This window comes from Berghia stephanieae, chromosome 13 (genome assembly GCF_034508935.2).
Source record: "Berghia stephanieae isolate SIO BIC M18660-M18661 chromosome 13, UCSD_Bste_1.3, whole genome shotgun sequence".
In the NCBI taxonomy this organism is placed as follows: Eukaryota; Metazoa; Mollusca; class Gastropoda; order Nudibranchia; family Aeolidiidae; genus Berghia; species Berghia stephanieae.
Genome location: NC_088372.1, coordinates 33,348,395 through 33,366,173, shown reverse-complemented (window position 1 = coordinate 33,366,173; position 17,779 = coordinate 33,348,395). Strand labels below are relative to the sequence as shown.

Here is a 17,779-nt window from a genome sequence, read left to right as displayed (position 1 = left end):
TTTTATTACTATGGGGGATCAATTTTTATTTTTTATTGTCTTTATTGTTGAAATCAAATGGACAAAGTAATTATAATTGGGTTATTTGATATTTGTTTGTTATTAAGGATTTTACGACGCTTGCAACACATTAAGGTCATATCAGCGCCAGTAAAAAGGAAGAAAATGGGATAGTAAAAAGTTATAGAATTACAATTAAAGCACACAAGAAAATGTAAGACAAAGGGGAATTGGTTCAAACAGGAAACAAATGTAGATTCCAAGAGCACACTATCAAAGTACTTAGTTTGAGATCACCTAAAAATTTCACCCAGACACCAGCACAAGATCCCACTAAAAGGAATACACTCAAATGGTTACAAATCATATGTTAAAAATAAAAAAAAATAACAATACACAACATCTCCCAAAACTTTAACTATACATTCGACTGTTTCCCTCCCAGCCAAGGACTCCGGCCGGGGTCAGGACAAAACCAAGTAATCTCATTCCAAGACAAAGACAGAAAGCAAATGAAAAACAAGTACAGGGGGACAGAAGACACAGCAAGTACCTCCCTGCCCACTATGGGAGGTCAGAACCCCACCCAGAAAACGGCATCTAACGCGTTAGAAATCAAATTTATCTAAGTGACCAAGTGTTACTGAGTGCCATCGGATAAGTTGGCCTCGGATTTTAATTGTTTTTTTTTTTTTTAATGGAATACTTTAGGAAGTGACGAATAAGTGCGAAGAGGTCTTTGTCCGCACTGACGAACGGGCCTGATGTTGGTCAGTGCTGATCAATGGCGGGCGGTGGCAGAGACCGAAGAGAGGTTGTCTGTGGGCGGTGGCACCTATTGTTCAATACTGACCAATAGACACCAGGCCCCATTAGTCAGAACCATTAACATCTCTTCCATATAATATGATAATGGTCAGTACTGACCCCCAGGCGCTGGCGCTGTTCGTCAGTACTGGCCCGCAGGTACTAGCGCCTGGGGGTCAGTACCATAGATAACACAGGTGTGGTCAGTACTGACCAATAGCCCTGGCCAAAAGATAATTTTAAATCCTCATATCATATTTCTCTGGAGCGCTAATCATATAACCCTATTTTATATATTATAGCATGTATGTGGAAAAGAAAAAGAAGCAATACCTACATGAAAACAAATTAAATCACGTGGGAATCTTGCAACTCTAAAGGATAAAATCTGTTTATTTCCTTTATTAATAAAATTATATAAACAATAGTAATTATAATTGGGTTATTTTTACATACGTATGTGTAGTATACACACTGTTGTTCAATCCGAAACTTGGGTTTTCAGTTCTGACTCCGGGCATTTAGGTGGTCACCGATACATGGGGTTTCACTTCTTTTTTTTTTTTTCTCTCTCTTGGAGTTTTAGACAATGCCGCCATTTTGTCTTCCACATCTGGCCATACAGGAAGTTACGTCAATGAACCGATTGGCGTTTCCTCTACACCCCCCATAAACGAACGGCTCACATTGTCCAGTTTGGGCGTTGTAAAAGAATCTTCTGAAATAGGCACGGCAAGGTCCCGTCACCGATGGCAGTTGACATACTGGGGAAAAATAGGGGGTGGGGGGGGGGGGGGGGGGGGGTGAATGGAAAAGACGAGCTTTTATATAGCGCAATATCCACTACATGAACTTTACATGGGGTCCCAAGCCAACAGCAACGTTTAAGTGCGGCTATGTGGTCTTGTGGTAAGGCACTTGCTATTGGATCGGAAGGTCCTGGGTTCGAGCCTCGCTCGGCGCTCACAGTCGAGTCCTTTGAAATGGCTCTTTACTCACATTCTCTCACCGTACCGTACTCGGGTGTAAAATGAGTATCTGGCCGTTGTTGCAGTCCGAAAAAATGTAATATTGCCTAATACACCTCATGTCCCGTCCTACATGTTACGTGTTGCTGTTGGCCAGGGACCCCATGTAAAGCTCTTTGAGCACGTTTAGTGGATATTGCTCTATATAAAAGCTCTTTTTTTTCTTTAACGTGTAGGACGAACCCTGTTTCCTGTCACGTGACATTGCGATATATTTTCAGACGCATCTCGATTTTAGGCAAAGGGACTAATTTTACAGCTGAGTGTGGTGAATAAACAGCCTTTTCTGATGACTCAACTTTGGGTCATCCAGAGCGGAACTCGAGCCAATGACCGAAGCTGCTCTGAAGTCGATGTCATACCACTAGACCACAAAGCCGCGCCAATAACAGAACCATAATTACCTTCTCCTCCTCTTTCACCTTCTACTACATCTACTGATGGTAATGCTACTACTACTACTACTACTACTACTACTACTACTACTACTACTACTACTACTACTACTACTACTACTACTACTACTACTACTACTGCTACTACTACTACTACTACTACTACTACTACTACTACTACTACTACTACTACTACTACTGCTACTACTACAACTACTACTACTACTACTACTACACTACTACTACTACTACTACTACTACTACTACAACTACTACTACTACTTCTTCTACTACTACTACTACTACTACTACTACAACTACTACTACTACTTCTCTACTACTACTACTACTACTACTACTACTACTACTACTACTACTACTACTACTACTACTACTACTACTACTACTACTACTACTGCTACTAAATTATTATTATTATTATTATTATTATTATTATTATTATTATTATTATTATTATTATTATTATTATTATTATTATTATTATTATATTATTATTATTATTATTATTATTATTATTATTATTATTATTATTATTATTATTATTATTATTATTATTATTATTATTATTATTATTATATACCGTTCCTGCTGTCATTGTTGTTGTCATTGTTATTGTTGTTGTCGTTGTTAGATTGCACACAACGCCTTTCACAGCGCCTCTTGAACGCGAAGTTGTTCCGATTTCCGCCGCAGCCCCCGTAGGTGAATTTCAGGCAGGCGTTCTGCTCCTGGTTGTAGTAATAACGTGGGAAGGCCGCCCTGCATCTTCCGATTTTCTTAGGCTGCCTGCATGCTGTGGACCAAAATAATATCAAAACGATCATCAACAACCTGCACATTTTTATATAAAGACAACAATTCGCCTTGAATCGATATGCATTATATCGGCATGGCTTATATTATAATACAGTATTGTTGGGTTTTTTTTTTTTTTTTTTTTTTTTGTGTGTGTGTTTTTTTTATATATTGACACATTTCAGGTTAGAATAACTCCAAAGCTGTGTAAGATTTCATCAAACGGTTCTTTTGTATTGACACATTTCAGGTTTGAATAACTCGAAAGCTGTGTAAGATTTCATCAAACGGTTTTTTATTGACACATTTCAGGTTTGAATAACTCCAAAGCTGTGTAAGATTTCATCAAACGGTTCTTTTGTATTGACACATTTCAGGTTTGAATAACTCCAAAGCTGTGTAAGATTTCATCAAACGGTTTTTTATTGAAAACATTTCAGGTTTGAATAACTCCAAAGGTGTGTAAGATTTCATCGAACGGTTTTTTGCCGAGGTTTTGAATTCTAAAAGTTTTGGTAACCGAGTCATGATGTCATGAAAGTCTCCAGCCAGTCTTAAATTCGTCACCGCAGTTGACGACAGCCTCGAAACTTCCCGCCAAACTCGTCACAGGTCAGTGTAAGATTATGTAGTCTACTGTCTCTGGCGTTCCCTGACAGTGGGGACGGGACGGTCGGCTGACTCCCTCAGATCCCATCGATGCATGTTTGCAAATTCTACACATCTGACAAATAAAACCGTTTGATGAAATCTTACATAACACTCGAGTTATTCCAACCTGAAATGCGCCAATAATACTATTTTTAAAACTGTATGATGAAAATGTGTGTGATATAGTGGTATGACACTCGATTTCGGGTCGGAAGGTCTGGGTTCGAGCCTCGCTCGGCGCATAGTTGAGTCCTTGGAGAAGGCTCTTTAGTCACATTCTCTCACAGTACTCATGTGTAAAATGAGTACCTGGAAGTTAACAGCGTTGTCTCTGTCCGAAAAGATTGTAATATCGCCTAACAGGCGTCATAGCCGTCCTACATGTTAAATGTTGCTGTTGGCCAGGGACCCCTTGTAAAGTGCGTTGAGCTTGTTTAGTAGATAATGCGTTATATTTATTGTCAAAGGTATAAGTGATACTAAGCTGCTAGAAGTTGTGGACTGTCAAAAAATAATAACAAAAATAAATATAGCAGCTTCAAAAATAAGAAAACACGGAATGTGTCGGACTCAATAACAAAAACCCCAATAAAAACATACACTCGAGCACGGAAATCTCGAACACGCAAATCTCGAAATCACGGAAATCTCAAACTCGGTACAATTCCAAGTTTAGATCCCTCTATTATGTTAGTATTAGTATTGGCAACACGAAAAGCTCGAAGACTTTCCGGGGCGAACCGAGGTTCGACTACCCGCCTCGTTGTGTGGCCTTGAGCAAGTCATCGATCTCGCCCTAGCTCACTTTGCGGTGCTGCACTGCGGCTCACGCCTGGGTTGTTCCAGTTTTCCCTTGGATGACCCTAAAGACAAATTTCCCCCTTGGGGGCGAATAAAAGTAATTTTCTTCTTTCTTCTTTTTCGAATGTTAAAAAGATATTTACAGAAAGAAAGGGAAAAAACCGTCGTGGGATTTGTTTGAAAATTGTGTAAATAAGGGCCATAATTTTTCTTTAGATTTCTATCAAAACATCAATGTGCTCCCAATTGTCTGTTTCAGTAAACAGTGTGTCACAGATTTTACATCTTAGATACGAGTTATAAATCCATACTCTGGTCATAGAATCAGTTATATATATATATACCATTAAGGACGCTCACACCAATGCAGTGGGAAAAGATTCAGACAAATTTAAATATAAATGATAACCCTTTATCTATTTAAATGAATGAGAACAAACAATGAAGTCTCATAATCTTAACATATTTTATTATTCTATTTCCTAGAGTTTTATACAAGGGCTTTCACGATCTTCAGATTTTTAATTGATTTTATGATTATAATTGTAAGATTCGTGATAGTTCAATGCAATAAAGCATTGCTTTCAAATATATTTTTAGATGAAAATGGAAACCTAGACAATAAATGTAATATCAATGCAAAGGCAAATGACACATTTCTCATGTTATCAAAGCAGTCTGGGTTTTTTATGTTTGTTTTTCTGACACTGGAATCCAGATGTCAATAATAAATGTATGGAGCAATTGTTGGCCAAAAAAAAAAGAACCAAACAAATAGCCATTATTATCCCAAGAATGCAGCAAACTGGCAACATGACACAACCAGAAGAAGGTATTTTATTAGCATTGGCAACGTTCTAACTACGTCAAACAATTCGGCTATCTGAATTTTGAGTGTCACTCAAAGTCGACTCCATTCTGAGTATTTGTATTCGAGGACGAAGAGAGTTTGTTGAACATGACAGCCATTGTTGGTGTGTATTTTGATAATCTACGTTTGAATGTTTCTAAACCTTTTGTGTTCACACATAATCGTGAAAAGCTTTGCAGTTTTTGATAGTGCCGGGTGCAAATCTACTACAAATCTACGAAAAATGGGTCGGCATTCATATGTAGATGATGTCCTTTTTTGTGCAGGATGGGTTGTAATGTCCTGGGATTCACTGACCGGCTCAAAACTCAACAATAAAACTTCCTCTGTTTTTATTTATGGGGTAAATTACCTTAAAAGATTTTGTCTTTACAACTATTGACTGTACTGTATGTACAATAAGTGTTGAGTAATCGCCATCACGATTTAAATGATGAACGTGACGAGTTTTATTTTCGTCTGACTGTTATTCTGAATAACGCTTAAAGCAGACCAGTCTACTAGAAATGTTTAAAATTTGTAGTAATTAGAGGAAAGAAATAGAAGTTACGTTACGTTAATCAACTTTACAAATTAATATTTATTTACCCTTAGCAGTATTAAATATATGCCTTCAAAACCCTGAATAGATGCTTTGTGGCACCAAAGTTTACTTTTTAACACATTATATTGAATCAACAATGTCTATTTATTTCAGCTGTTGAAGCCAAACATTCGTATTTTCACGAATGTTTCGTAGTAGTTGTCAGGTCTGATAAAGCATCAATGAGAAAAATCTATCACAATATCGCTAAATATTTTCGAAGTGACTATATCTCCGAACGGTTTCCGCTCTCAAGATTATTATTTTTTTTTTTTTGATTATTTGCGAGAGTGTCTGTGTGAATGGTGAATGTGAATGCATTTTTTTTGTTTTTTGTTTTTTTTTTTTGGGTTTTCATTTTCCAGTGTTTGGGTGCTCTGTCTTTTATTCCCAACTTTCTGTCAGACTTCTATCTTGAGTTTGTGCTGTCCTGTCTTTCAACCGCTGTTCCCGTCTTGAGACTTTGGATTTGTATGTAATTTAGGTTTACTTCTGTTCTCTCTCTGATAGCGCAGCTCGAAGTGCAAAAGTGAACGTGCCATTAGAGTATTCGCGATAGCACAAGTTTTTGATAAAATCTGTCTTTGTCAACAATGTGCCTAAAAACGCCAGCTTGACGATTCGTGAGAATTCCCTGTCCAGTCTGAGCATTTACATTTGCATCAACCTCCCATCCGTAACCCATCAGATACTGGAGGCTAGCCGGCCATTGGGAGAAATAGAGTTCAAGTTTATTTTCCTGAGCGTTCGGAGAAATTAAGTCATAGAATTCAGACTTGAATTCAGTATTCATCAGACATTTATCTCTAAAACATAATTTTGAATAGTGTGTTTTGATCGACGTGTGCATATATACAGGTCTGACATCCACTTATGGGCCTAGTTTAACATTGTTGTAATTAACAATATTGTGCGTCACTTTTTGAGATTTCCATTACAACAATGAGCCCAGGGAATTGGGTTATCAGAACTGCAAATAATTAGACGTAGGTTTTGATGGTAATTTCCAGTGTAATTAGTCTCGTCTAATGGGGAATTTGAAATCATTGAATATTACGCACTTAAAATTAATATGTAATACTGCAAGATGAGTAAGGGTTAGAAATAGAAAAGAGTGGGTTATAATAGAAGCAAGAAATTAAGGAGCGGGCACCGATGTAGGATAAAGAACTGAACAAGTGTTTATGAAAGGTGCCAGATAAATACATATAAGAAAATACAAGAAAAAAAAAAAAACATCCCAAAACGATCGAACCTCAGACAGTCGAGATCGATTGATTTTGTGGGATGGTTTGTTTTTTTTTCTTGTATTTTTCTTTCTTGCTTTGTCATACACATTTATTCTGTTATTAAGGAGAAGGGTTTGGTTCTAACCATAACGCAAAGAAATTGAACTTTGATGCTTAAATGTTGGTGTCATTGAGTATAAAATGAATTCATACAATATTGATATCGTAATTTAACTTGAGCTTTTGTATCGCGCATTATGCACTAAACGTGCTCAAAGCGCTTTACAAGGGCTCCCTGCCTCGCCAACTGCAACACTTAACATGTGCGGCATTATGTGGTCTAGTGATATGACACTCGCTTTCGAATCGGAATGTCTTGGGTTCGAGCTTCGCTCGGCGCATAGTTGAGTCCTTGGAAAAGACTCTTTACTTTACTCACATTCTCTCACCGTACTCATGTGTAAATTGAGTACCTAGCCGTTAACAGCTTTGTCTTGGTCTGGGAAAAAAATGTAATATAGCCTATCACAAAGTACTTTGTGCCAGATCTAACAGATCCAGCTACCCAATCACGAGTGAGTGGATAGGGGGTCGGGTCAGAAAAAACAAACAAACAACACAACGTATCCGTGAATCGATCTCAGTCCCTATGCAGGTGCTTTGAGTTTGTTTGTTTTTTTGTTTTTATATAGCGCAATATCCACTCAAGGTACTCAAATCGCTTTACAAGGGGTCCCTGGCCAACAGAAACACTTAACATGTAGGACGGACATGACGCCTGCGAGACGAAATTGCAATTTTTTTCGGACAGAGACAATGCTGTTAACGGGGTCAGGTACTCACTTTACACCTGAGTACGGTGAGAGAATGTGAGTAAAGAGCCTTTTCCAAGGACTCAACTATGCGCTGAACCTAGGACCTTCCGATCCGAAAGTGACTGTCATACCACTAGTCCACATGTAAATGTGAAGCAAGTTCTCTACTAACTGAGCTATCCAGAACTCCGACAAGAGGAGAATATTCATTGTCGTGTTTCCTCATAAAACAGAACCCTGACCTATACTGTTATGCTAGTACATCAATGGGATATTGAAATAGGCTTCAACAGTCGTGACGTCACTTCCTTCGTAATGACACACAGTAAGTTAGTAACTGGTTCTAAACTATCGGAGCAATGGCGGACGTCCTTTTGAAATGCTTCTCCGACGAGCATAAAAAGGTATCCAGAGAAGAAAAACATTATAAATCTGATCATGCTTTGACTTTTATACATTCTGACCATATGACATGTGAAAAATTTCAAGCCAGCATGAAGAATAAAAAGTACCGATTTTCTTTGTTTAGCACCAAGCAGCTCGTTGCTGGGCGGACGTGACATCAGAATATTGAATCCAATTGGGGAATGTATATCATAAAATGCCGTCTTGTGGTATGACATATTCATCCTGGATTGATAAGCTTTTCCACCAGCAAGAGGAGAAGACATTGGGTGTCAGTAGTCAGCCAATCGGCTTCGGTCGACAATCTGCTTACTTTACAGCACGCTCACTGCATCAGTGGGAACTTGCCATCTGTCCAACATGTACTTGTACCCGTTGTGGTAACGAGCCCGAAACCGCAGAGCATCTGGTTGGACGGTGCGTTGTGAGCGAGCACCATTAGAAGCTGCTACTGCCCTCAGACTCAGATTGGAAAACCCTGGCTGAGCGGCGCATAGTTGAGTCCTTGCAAAAGGCTCTTAATTCGCAATCTCTCATACCGTATTCAAGTATAAAATAAGTACCTAGACGTTAACCGCGTTAACTCGCCTAACATGCGCCATGTCTCTTCTATATGTTGTGTTGCTGTTGGCGAGGGACAACGTGTAAAGCGTTTTGAGCACGGTTTGTGGATGTTGCGCTATATATTTTTATATATATATATAAATAAATATATATATATATATTTATATATATATATATATATATATATATATATATATATATATATATATATATATATATATATATATATATTATATATATATATATATATATATACCACTAATAGGAATACAGTCAAATGCTTACATTATACAATCAAAATAATAAATATAACAATACATAACAGAGAGATGATTTACAAGGGAAAAAATGTCATCTCCCAAATAAATAATAACTAATAAGAATAACTATGCATTTGACTGCTTCCCTCCCATCCAATCACTACAGCCAGGGCCAAGGCAAAACTTAGTAATCTCATTCCAAGACAAAGACAGAAAGCAAATTGGAAAACAGATATATGGGAATAGAAGACACAGTAAGTGCCACCCTGCCCACTATGGGAGATTAATAATAATAATAATAATAATAATAATAATAATAATAATAATAATAATAATAATAATAATAATAATAATAATAATAATAATATTACGGTATATATACGGTATATATATATATATATATATATATATATATATATATATATATATATATATATATATATATATATATATATATATATATATATATATATTATATATATATATATATATATATATATATGTGTGTGTGTGTGTGTGTGTGTGTGTTCAGTTATATAAAAAAGAAAAACAACCAAAAAAGATATTAAAATGTTTCCTTTGAGTTTGAGCTCACTGAACTCTAATGCAAAACGACTGATATTCGTGCAGATTATGACGGTGACTATTATTATTACAGGGTGAGACTTGTTATTGAATGATGGATTGGTTTCCTATGGTCCGTTCAAGTTCAATGCTATAGAAACCGGGAAAACTTCGCAAAAGAGCGTTACAATTGCAGCCCGATTTAACATTAATAATAATATGTTTGTTTTGTTTTTAAGGGTTTTACGACGCTGCAACACATTTAGGTGATATCAGCGCCAGTAAAAAGGAAGAAAATTGGATAGTAAAATGATTCTAGAATTATAAGAACTTGAGGAGAAAGTAAAACAAAGGGGAATTGGTGCAAATAGGAAACAGATGCAGATTCCAAGAGCACAACATCAATGTACCTAGTTTGAGATCACCTAAAAGTCTCACCCAGATACCAGCACAAGTCCCCACTAATAGGAATACAGTCAAATGCTTACATTATACAATCAAAATAATAAATATAACAATACATAACAGAGAGATGATTTACAAGGGAAAAATTGTCATCTCCCAAATAAATAATAACTAATAAAAATAACTATGCATTTGACTATTTCCCTCCCATCCAATCACTACAGCCAGGGCCAAGGCAAAACTTAGTAATCTCATTCCAAGACAAAGACAGAAAGCAAATTGGAAAACAGATATATGGGAATAGAAGACACAGTAAGTGCCACCCTGCCCACTATGGGAGATTATAATAATAATAATAATAATAATAATAATAATAATAATAATAATAATAATAATATATAATAATAATAATAATAATAATAATCAATAATAATAATAATAATAATAATAATATAATAATAATAATAATAAAAATAATAACAATAATAATAATAATAATAATAATAATAATAATAATAATTAATAATAATAATAATAACAATAATAATAATAATAATAATAATAATAATAATAACAATAATAATAATAATAATAATAATAATAATAATATAATAATAATAAAATAATAATAATAATAATAATAATAATAATATAATAATAATAATAATAATAATAATAATAATAATAATAATAATAATAATAATAATAATAATAATAATACTATACTAATATAATAATAATAATAATAATAATAATAATAATAATAATAATAATAATAATAATAATAGTGCTGCTACGTGGTCTTGTAGTATGACACTCGCTTTCGGATCGGAAAGTCCAAGGACTCAATCCATGCCACTCATACTCATAGCAGGACATGAACCAGAGGCCAACAGGTCCAAAGTCAAGTGTTTCACACGACAAGACTGTAACTGTAACACAGCACGTCTTGTTGGAGGACTTCTTTCATGCTGTGTGGCTATGTGGTCATGTGATATGACACTCGCTTTCGGATCGGGATGTCCTGGGTTCGAGCCGAGCTCGGCGCATAGTTGAGTCCTTGGAAAAGGCTCTTTACTCACATTTTCTCACCGTACTCAGGTGTAAAATGAGTACCTGGCCGTTAACAGCGTTGTCTCAGTCGGAAAAAATTGTAATATCGCCTTACAAGCGTCATGTCTTGTTCTACATGTTACGTGTTGCTGTTGGCCTGGGGCCCCTTGTAAAGAGCTTAAAGACTTCGAGTGGATGCTGCGCGATATAAAAAAAACAAAAACTCTTTTTCTTTCAAAACTAAAAGAAATAAGAGCAAAATCAATTCTTATATTCTTATGACAACACGTCACCTTAATTCATTTTTGCCACATGGTGTTCGAACTGTGATTTAAATTAAATACTATCTTTTAAATATTTAAATATACACTCACAAGTTCGGACTTAAGGCCAGAGGTATGGCCTATCTCAATTTATTAAATTAATATATAAGGTGTTGCTATTGGTTCTTGGTTGTATATTTTTACATGTTTGTACATTTGCGTAAATATATATATATATATATATATATATATATATATATATATATATATATATATATATATATATATATATATATATATATATATATATATATATATATATATATATATTGTGGCCATAGATTCTCAACTTTGTGTTTATACATTTTTATGCATGCCACGTCTGTAAACAAATTTCCATTTTTTTGGATTAATAAAGTATATATTATTATTATCATTTATATTGTGTGCGGTGCATGCAGTACTGTTTGCCAGACCATTGTTACCTTCCACAGGGTGTTGTCTTTGGCCCGTAGATTTATACGGGGACATGTTGGAAACAGGACGGGATTCAGAATAGATCTCATCGTAGAAAAATTCTGTTATGAAATGCAGGGTCAAGGTCAGAATCAAATTTGTAGCCAGGTATATTAGGTTTTAAATGGAATGGGACTTGACTAATGGACACACATATTAACAGGTCTAGCAACCGATCGCAATTTGCAAATCGCTTGATTTAACATTGTTCTAATGTACCATATTTTGCATTGATTTGAAAGTATTTCCATTACAACAATGAGCCCACAACAATTTGAGTCAATAGTCTCGTAAATAAGTCCACAACAGCCCATATTAAATTTGGTCATCATTCTTGTAACTAAGTAATAAAAAACCCCAGCCCATATTAATATCATTTTTGGGTCACCAGACTTGTAAATAAACCCAAATCAAATTGGTTATTGTAAATAAGTCTACAACAGGCCCTATTAATTTGGGTCACCATTCTTGTAAATAAGTAATTTAAAAAAACCCAGCCTATACAAATTTTGAGTCATCCCTCTTGTAATTAAGTCCACAACAGCCCACATTAATTTGGGCCATCGCTCTTGTAATAAGCCAACAACAGCCTATATTATTATCAATTTGGGTTCAGAGAATTGAACGCTGGTTACCTAAAATATTGTAAGTCAAATTGATTCCAAGTTATTTAATGATTCAAATGGTTAGAACGGAGACTAGAAAGAACTTCCTAAAAGCTCAAAGACTCATAGAATCAGGTTTTATCCTAGTTTATGAATTCTTAAACTGATAATAGCCATTTCTTGCTACCTCTTAGATAGAACTCTATTCTATCAAAAAAATATGTTCTACTAGATATAACAGACCCAGCTGGGCGGGCAGATGTTTTTGGGGGTGATCATAAAGAGGAAAATGTTGACAGTAGATTTGCTTGTGAGTGAAAGGAACATAAATCATTGAAACATGGACGAATAATTGAAGAAATGAAGTTATGAATGATTTATTGGGCGAAGTGATAAATGAGAGAATGAAAGAAATAAGAAAGAAATAAAATGAATGAAAACTGATAAATAATAGACTGTAGACGGATATCAGTATAAGTAAATGATTTAATCGACGTGCACAAATATGCAGGTCTGACAATCGAATCTACTTATGGGCCTAGTCTAGCATCGTTGTAATGGGACACTATTTTTGGTCGGTTTTTTTTTGTGTTTTTTCTTTTTAGATTTCCATTACAACAATGAGCCCAAAAGGAATTGGGTTATCAGACCTGCAAATAACTGCACGTCGGATTTAATCAATACTTGAAAGAAATTAAATGATAAAGATTAAAATTGATAAGATGGGAAAAGACATGGTTTAGATGGAGAACGGGAGGAGGGGGTGGGGGCTATGATGAGGAGTAGTAGGAGGTGGGGGATACGATTAGAAGAAGAAGAAGAAGAAGAAGAAGAAGAAGAAGAAGAAGGAGGAGGAGGTGGTGGTTGTGGTGGAGGGGAACAGTGATGAAGATAGAAGAAGAAGAAGAGGGGGAGGAGGAGGAGAAGGAGGAGGTTTTGGTGGAAGAGGGGGAGGGGAACAGTGATGAGAAAAGAAGAAGAAGAAGGAGGAGGAGGAGGAGGAACAGTGATGAGGAAAGAAGAAGAAGGAGGAGGAGGTGGTGGAGGGGGAGGGGAACAGTGATGAGAAAAGAAGAAGAAGAATGAGGAGGAGGAGGAGGGGAAGAGGGGGAAGAGGAAGAAGAGAAGAAGAAGAAGAAGACAATGATGATGATGATGATGATGATGATGATGAAGCAGAAGAAGTGGGAGGAGGACTCAGTCCACACTACGTCTTTTAATTAAAAGACAAAGACAACAACAATATTATAATATCACACATTACCAGATCTTCTGGCATTCGCCTGAACAACTTCAAGAATAGCTAGAACCACAACAAACAATACGACACACGAGGTCGCGAACCTTTTTCCACTACCCATCTTTACAGTTCACAACGGTATAACTGACCGATACAAAACTGCTTTCTCTTTATATAATAACGTCCAAGGCCAAAAGCACGCGACTACGTACGACACGTTTGTAGAACTAAATTTAGCTCATTAACCTGTTAACCGCCGTACTCGGATAGACACGTATGTAGTACTTATCTCTTCGGCCAGAATGCAGAATGTTCGTCCTTCAAATATCGATCGATTTAAATAGCCTCCTCTAAGCGAAAAACAAAAACAAAAACAAAACAAAATAAACAAAAACATCTTCTCAAACCTGGGACTTCGCGAAGTCTTCCAGGAAATCTCAGGTTTGAGAATTATTTTTGCAAAGAAGATGGTCATTTAACTCACTCAACCCTAACAACGAATATATCCGTAGTTTACCCGGGGTTACTTTTACCCCGTGCCTATTTATTACATTCTTCTGAGAAAAATCATAGGCGTAGTAACAAAGCGAATGTTCTTAATGTTTACATGTTAATGGTAGTTGAATAAAACTGTCTATGTACATGCTCATTTTTAATACATATTTTTCCAATGTTGAAAAGTAGCAAAAATATCTAGGATTGAGAGAGTTAACTCTCTCCTTACCAGCCAGTTTCAGTCTTCACAAAACTTCACACCCATCTAACACAAACGCATACATTTTTTATCACTCAAACACAAAAGCAGTAAATTTCTTGAGATAAACAATTTCTTTAGCAAAACATGCTCTACAACACACCGTTCATTTTCTTTAAATTTTATGATGTGCAAGTACAAGAGAAATTGAATAAGAAAAATGTTGGTTGTACGGTAACGAATGTGACGATTTTCCTATAGTTGTTAAGGAGAGGGTTAAATCAATCGATGTTTGAATAACGAGTTTTCTCCTTTCCAGAGTACGGCGGTTAAATGGTTCACAGGTAATCAGTATTAAAACAAAAACAAAACTCCGTGGTTCACCAGTTTTCGTCCAGTCGCCTCGTCAAACACAGGTGGCTGGTGGACCGATTAATTAAAGTCGCGAAAGACGTCTGATATGAGAATAGATTTATTGGGATGTTCTGACGTCGGTATTCTGTGCTTTACATAAATTCTGTTCATGGGCCGTGACTGGCAGTCGGTTAGTTGCAAATCCGCATAATGGGTATGAAATTGTACCATATAAAGAAAGACCTGAACAAGTGTGTATGAAATATGCCAGACAAAGCAAGAAAGAAAAATAGAAGAAAAAAAAAATTAAAAAGCATCCCAAAAAATCAGTCTACCTAGACTGGGGATCGAACCTCGGACCTTCTTCTGTAATCAGGTCTCAAGTTCGATCCCCAGTCGAGGTAGACTGATTTTTTGTGATGGTTTTTTCTTCTTCCATTTTTCTTTCTTGCCTTTTCTGGTACCTTATACACACCTGTTCAGATCTTTATCTTATACCGGTGCCTGCTCCTTGATTTCTTTAATTTGATATAAATAAACAAATACATAAATTTTCAAATTGTACAATGGATTGCTTTGTACCTAAATATGTAAACTAAGCATAGCCTTGACTTGAGCTTTTATATAGTGCGATATCCACTAAATGTGCTCAAAGCCCTTTGCAATGGGTTCCAAGCATTGTCTACTGATAGTATATAAGAAGTCACTGGTTCCAAGTCAACAACAAAAGTTAGCATTTAGGACCAGATGTGACGGCTGTAAGGCGATATTACTTTTGAAAAAATCAAAGACAAAGCCGTTGCCCAACCTATTCTCATTTTTTAAGAATCTGGAGGATTTATGAATAATAGGGCAATATCCATTAAACTTGCTCAAAACTGGAAACGGGGGTTCCTGGCCAACAGCTACACTTAACATATTAGACGAGATATAAGGCCAGTTAAACTATAGCATATAATATATCGGGCAATATCCACTAAACGTGCTCAAAGAGCTTTACAAGGTGTCCATAGCCAACAGCAACATTTAACATGTATGACGAGACATGACGCCTTTGTTTCTGGTGATATTACATTTTTTTTTCCGAAAGACACAACGCTGTTAACGACCAGATTCTCATTTTACACCTGAGTACGGTGAGATCAATGTAAGCAAAGCGACTTTTCCGTGCAGCTCGCGACTCGAACCCGGGACCTTCCTATCCGAAGGCGAGTGCCAAGCCACTCAGCCACATAGCAGAGCGTGCTGGAATTCGGCGTGCACGAGTCCAGCGAGTACTCTATCCTTTATCGTTTCGGCCTCAAATTCACCTTTCAACATCCGTTTCATCCCGAATGTATACTGTTTCTATGCGTTCGGTCACATATAAATGGGTGGTTCGATGTCTCGACTTGTCACAAAAGTCAAGCAATGTTAAGCGTGGTCAGTGATCGGATGGGTCACGCTGGTTGTGGAAAAAATGACGTCGCTCCCGTCGTTGTGTCCTTGAGTAAGGCATTTAGCAAGCCGCATTATTACCCCATTCATTCGACCGACTCAGATGTGAATGAGGATTCCTGGCTATAGGCTGTTTCTGGAATTGAAGAGCGTTAGTACAAACAAAAAGGATGTATGAAATGAAATATGATTCCATATGACAGGAGGCGGGGAATAATGAAACATTGTGAAGAGCATTGAGTCATTGAGCCTGGTTAATCTGTGGCAATGCGCTATATAGATGTGTTTGGTTTTTTTTTAACTCAACACGTGTATAATCTATTTAAAATTTTCATAGACCAATTTTATAGAGCAATTATATAACGCAATATCTACTAAACGTGCTCAAAGCGCTTAACAGGGGGTCTCCAGCCACCAGTAACATTTAACATGTAATACATGACATGACGCCTATTAGGCGATATTACAATATTTTTCCCGACAGAGACAACTCTGTTTACGACGTATATATTCATTTTACACTTGAGTACGGTGAGAGAATGTGAGTAAAGAGCCTTTTTCCGTGGACTCTTGTCACGTCCTACAAGTTTAGTGTTGCTGTTGGTCATTGACCCCTTGTATAGCACCTTGAGCACGTTTAGTATATATTCCGCTGATATATATATATATTATAGAGCAATTATATGGCGCAATATCTACTAAACGTGCTCAAGGTGCTATACAAGGTACACAAGAGAAATCATTTATTCTACCCCTCAATACATTTCAATTTCGTCATCTCTGAGTAAAAGACATTTTCAAACATATTTAAAGGATAATTCTATTTTCAAAAATATATTGTTAGTGAAATGTAACGTTTGATAATCTGACGTCACAAATTATTATTGTAAACATATAATTATCATTACGCGTTACTATTTAGAGAAATTAAAGAAATTAAGGAGCAGGCACCAGCATAAGATAAAGATATGAACAAGTGTGTATGAAAGATGCCAGACAAAGCAAGAAAGAAAAATAGAAGGAAAAAAAACATCCCAAAAAATCAGTTGACCTCGACTGGGGATCGAACCTCAGACCTTCTGATTACCGGTCAGACGTGCTACGATTACACGTGTTCAAATATAATATGTGTCGTTTGATGCAAGCGAGGCGTCACAGCGTAAAACGCAAAACGCGTACCCTTGTGAAGAAAATTATAAGTATTAAAAATTGTCCCAACTATCGGGCGCCTCTGTGGTGTTATGGTAGTACGTCTGACCGGTAATCAGAAGGTCTGAGGTTCGATCCCCAGTCGAGATACACTGATTTTTTGGGATGTTTTTTTTTCTTCCATTTTTTTCATACACACTTGTTCAGATCTTTGGTTGCTATTTAGGGAGAGGGGTGGAATAATGGTACTTATTAAATCGTAAGAACACAGCCA

At 36.3% G+C, this 17,779-nt stretch overlaps 1 protein-coding gene across 2 annotated transcripts; it reads right to left on the bottom strand.

The window, feature by feature from the left end:
• Positions 1-14,026, bottom strand: LOC144958769 (actinia tenebrosa protease inhibitors-like). Of its 2 annotated transcripts, XM_078890955.1 has the most exons (4): positions 13,896-14,026; positions 11,996-12,088; positions 2,832-3,044; positions 1-1,571 (listed from the first exon to the last, which is right to left on the bottom strand). In XM_078890955.1, exons 1-4 carry the CDS (start codon positions 13,990-13,992, stop codon positions 1,390-1,392), a joined length of 585 nt encoding a protein of 194 aa, XP_078747081.1. In that variant the 5' UTR covers positions 13,993-14,026; the 3' UTR covers positions 1-1,389. The 2 variants fall into 2 exon arrangements, with proteins under 2 accessions (XP_078747081.1, XP_078747082.1); XM_078890956.1 differs by lacking the exon at positions 11,996-12,088 and having other exon boundaries at positions 13,896-14,025.
• Between the last annotated feature and the right edge of the window lie 3,753 nt (positions 14,027-17,779).